Genomic DNA, 2868 nt, shown 5'->3' with positions numbered 1-2868 from the left:
TTTAAATTGTTATAGAAAGAGGAATATGCTCAGAGGGGAAGATGTGATGAGACTTATAGTTATAAGATTAGTACTCCAAATTACAATGTCCAGATGTCCAGTATCAATAAGCCAGGCTCTGGCCGCATACCCATTACTGCAAAGTACAATGTAAGTCCTTTCAAGAACTACTGCTCACTTGCCATGTTGGCTATTTCCAGAAGTGGTTTCACTGGCAATAAAGTCATCATCACATACAGTCAAGCTTGAAGTCTCTCTCTCCCTCTCTCCAGTGTTTTCATTCAATGTAGACCTTGCCTTACTGTAGCACTACTAAGAACATTACAACTGAGACTCATTGATTGTCACGTAGAGGATCTAGAAAGAAGATGGTGTATTTACTCACTGATAGTGACAGAGATGGATATTCAAAGCCTTGTGGGAATCCTCCAATCATTCAAGCAGACGACCTGTATCAGTATAACCATTAGAGTGACGTTGAGGTTAACGAAGCTCCCTCAACAACAATTGATGTGCTACTTGGAGTGGACAACACCCATCTGATGATATGGGAAGAGTTCTTACATGGTCAGAGATCTGATAACCCTATTTCAGTGAGATGCCCACTCAGATGGCTTGTCAAGGACAGCATTCATGCAGTACCACTCCACTCCTGAATTAATTACTTTTGTCTCAGCTATTGAAGAAGAATTCACTGGGCTACGGACCATGGGACCGGAGCCCAAAAGATGCAAGTATTCGTCAGACTTTTCAGACAGGAATGCCACAGAAATCATGCAGCAAAGTATGTCTCAACTTCCAAATGGAGCCTACGAAGTGACACTTCCGTGGAGGAAATCTCCTAAAGATTTATTTACAGACTAATGACAAAAAAGGATGGAGTAATTACTCAGATGCTCAGAGACCATAGATACAAAGAGGCACATGGGCCACAGGAGTATCCACCCTTCACTGCATTCACTCGCTTCGTCTGGAAGACAAGCTAGAACAAGGGAGACAAGCTAGAACATTCACCACAGATGGCAAATCAACAAAACACCTAGTGATGAGAAGCTCTCATCTCGCCATTTTGACGAAAAGCATGAAAGGTTCACCTCGTGCCCTTATTGCGGTGGTGATCATCTGATCGAGAACTGCAGCAAGTTTCTGAGTGCCACACTGGAGGAGAGACGTGCGTTCTTCTTCGAGAAGAAAATTTGCTTCGGATGTGCTCTCACCTCCTCACATCTATGTAAGCAGTGTAAGGAAAGGCGATCGTGTACCGTCTGCAATAAGTCGTCAGTCGTCAAGCAGAAAAAAGCATCTTCCAATTGTACCTCTGTGTGTCATCTACAAGACCAAAATGCGAAGGACCACTCGATGATCATGCCTGCGTGGGTAAGACAGACAACAGATCCCTCGAAAGTCTATCTCGAATACGCAGTCCTCGACGACCAATCGAATGTCACTTTCATTACGAAAAAGCTCTGTGACAAGCTTGGATTGCAGGACCAAAAGACTGACCTCCTCCTTACAAAGATGCACAGCACCTCAAAAATAGCAACAGAAAAGGAGAGAGGACTGGAAGTGGCAGACATTGATAAGGAAAACGTCATTCGACTACCAGCTGCCTTCACCAGAGCTGAAATCCCTGCCACTAGATCACAAATCCCTAAGCAGAGGTTGCCAAGAAGATGGTCTCACCTTGAAGGAGTTGCAGACAAAATGATGCCCTACAATGAAAACATTTGAAGTTTCGCTCCTTCAGTAGTCGTCTCTACAAATGTGGAAAACAAGGCTTCTACATGTGCTGCTACAAAGAAGGGGTTGACAAGCTTTGAGGAAGAGTGCCTCGCAGTGAAAAAAGAGCGCTTAGAATTGGAGAAAAAGCGAGTCCACCTGCTCGAGAGACAGGTGTGTACTGTGGAGAAAATTCACAAGTTGCTTCAAACTCATCTTCACAATGAAGCTTAAACATGTATAACAATAACCCACCTCATATTTTCTCTGAGAGTGCACTGTTCAACCTCGTGAAATCGTCGCAGGAGGAGAGGATGAACCTTATGCCCAGAAATCTCTTCTTGGCTGGGGAATTGTGGGACGTATTTGCCACGACAGAGATGATTCGAACGTCGCAAAATGCCATAAAATCTCTGTCGTGCAATATCCCCACTTCGTCTTCCCATGTTAGGCAAAGGAGATGCTCATCGAAGACAAGATCGGAGCTCTTGAGACTTATTTCAAGCATGACACCATGAAGGGACAATTGTCTGTTGAAGATCAGCGGTTTCTTCACCTCCTTGAAGACGAAATCAAGAAAAGGCCAGATGGACTCTACGAAATGCCACTCCCACTAAAGATGGAAAATGTGAGCCTTCCATCTAACCATCATGTCGCTGAAAAATGATGGAGATAGCTTACTGCTCACTTCAAGAAAAACCCACAGTTCCAGAAAGACTACAGAGCCTTTATGGATGGCGTCATTGAAACCTGTGCTGAGAAAGCGCCATCTGACGGTGTGGAAGGAAAAATCAACTATGTCCCACATACTGGTGTGTATCACCCTCAAAAACCTGGGGAAATTTGTGTCATGTTCGATTGCTCGGCAAAATGTGATGGTGTCTCCCTCAATGACCATCTCCTGCAAGGCCCCAACCTCACAAATGGACTTCTCGGCATTCTTTGTCGTTTCAGGCAAAAAGAAGTCACGTTCATGGCCGACATCAAGAGCATGTTCCATCAATTCTTCTTAGCTGAGAAGGATCGTGATCTTCTTCGTTTCATCTGGTGGGAAGACGGCAACCCTAACGCCAATGTAATCAAATACCGAATGAAGGTCATCTCAGCCAAAATGAGTGCCTTTCTCCGTAAAGGAATTGATGTATCCAG

At 44.4% G+C, this 2868-nt stretch overlaps 1 protein-coding gene across 1 annotated transcript; it reads left to right on the top strand.

The window, feature by feature from the left end:
- Window positions 1-2449: 2449 nt before the first annotated feature.
- Window positions 2450-2794, top strand: LOC139715125 (uncharacterized; the record flags this gene model as incomplete). The annotated part of the gene is made up of 1 exon (XM_071626738.1): window positions 2450-2794. A coding segment is annotated over exon 1 (345 nt), but the record flags the coding sequence as incomplete, so codon positions are not given.
- Between the last annotated feature and the right edge of the window lie 74 nt (window positions 2795-2868).

This window comes from Diadema antillarum, unplaced genomic scaffold (assembly GCF_040938485.1).
Source record: "Diadema antillarum isolate AM-2024a unplaced genomic scaffold, OU_Dant_1.0 seq00002863_RagTag, whole genome shotgun sequence".
In the NCBI taxonomy this organism is placed as follows: domain Eukaryota; kingdom Metazoa; phylum Echinodermata; class Echinoidea; order Diadematoida; family Diadematidae; genus Diadema; species Diadema antillarum.
This window is presented reverse-complemented; position numbering and strand designations above follow the sequence as displayed.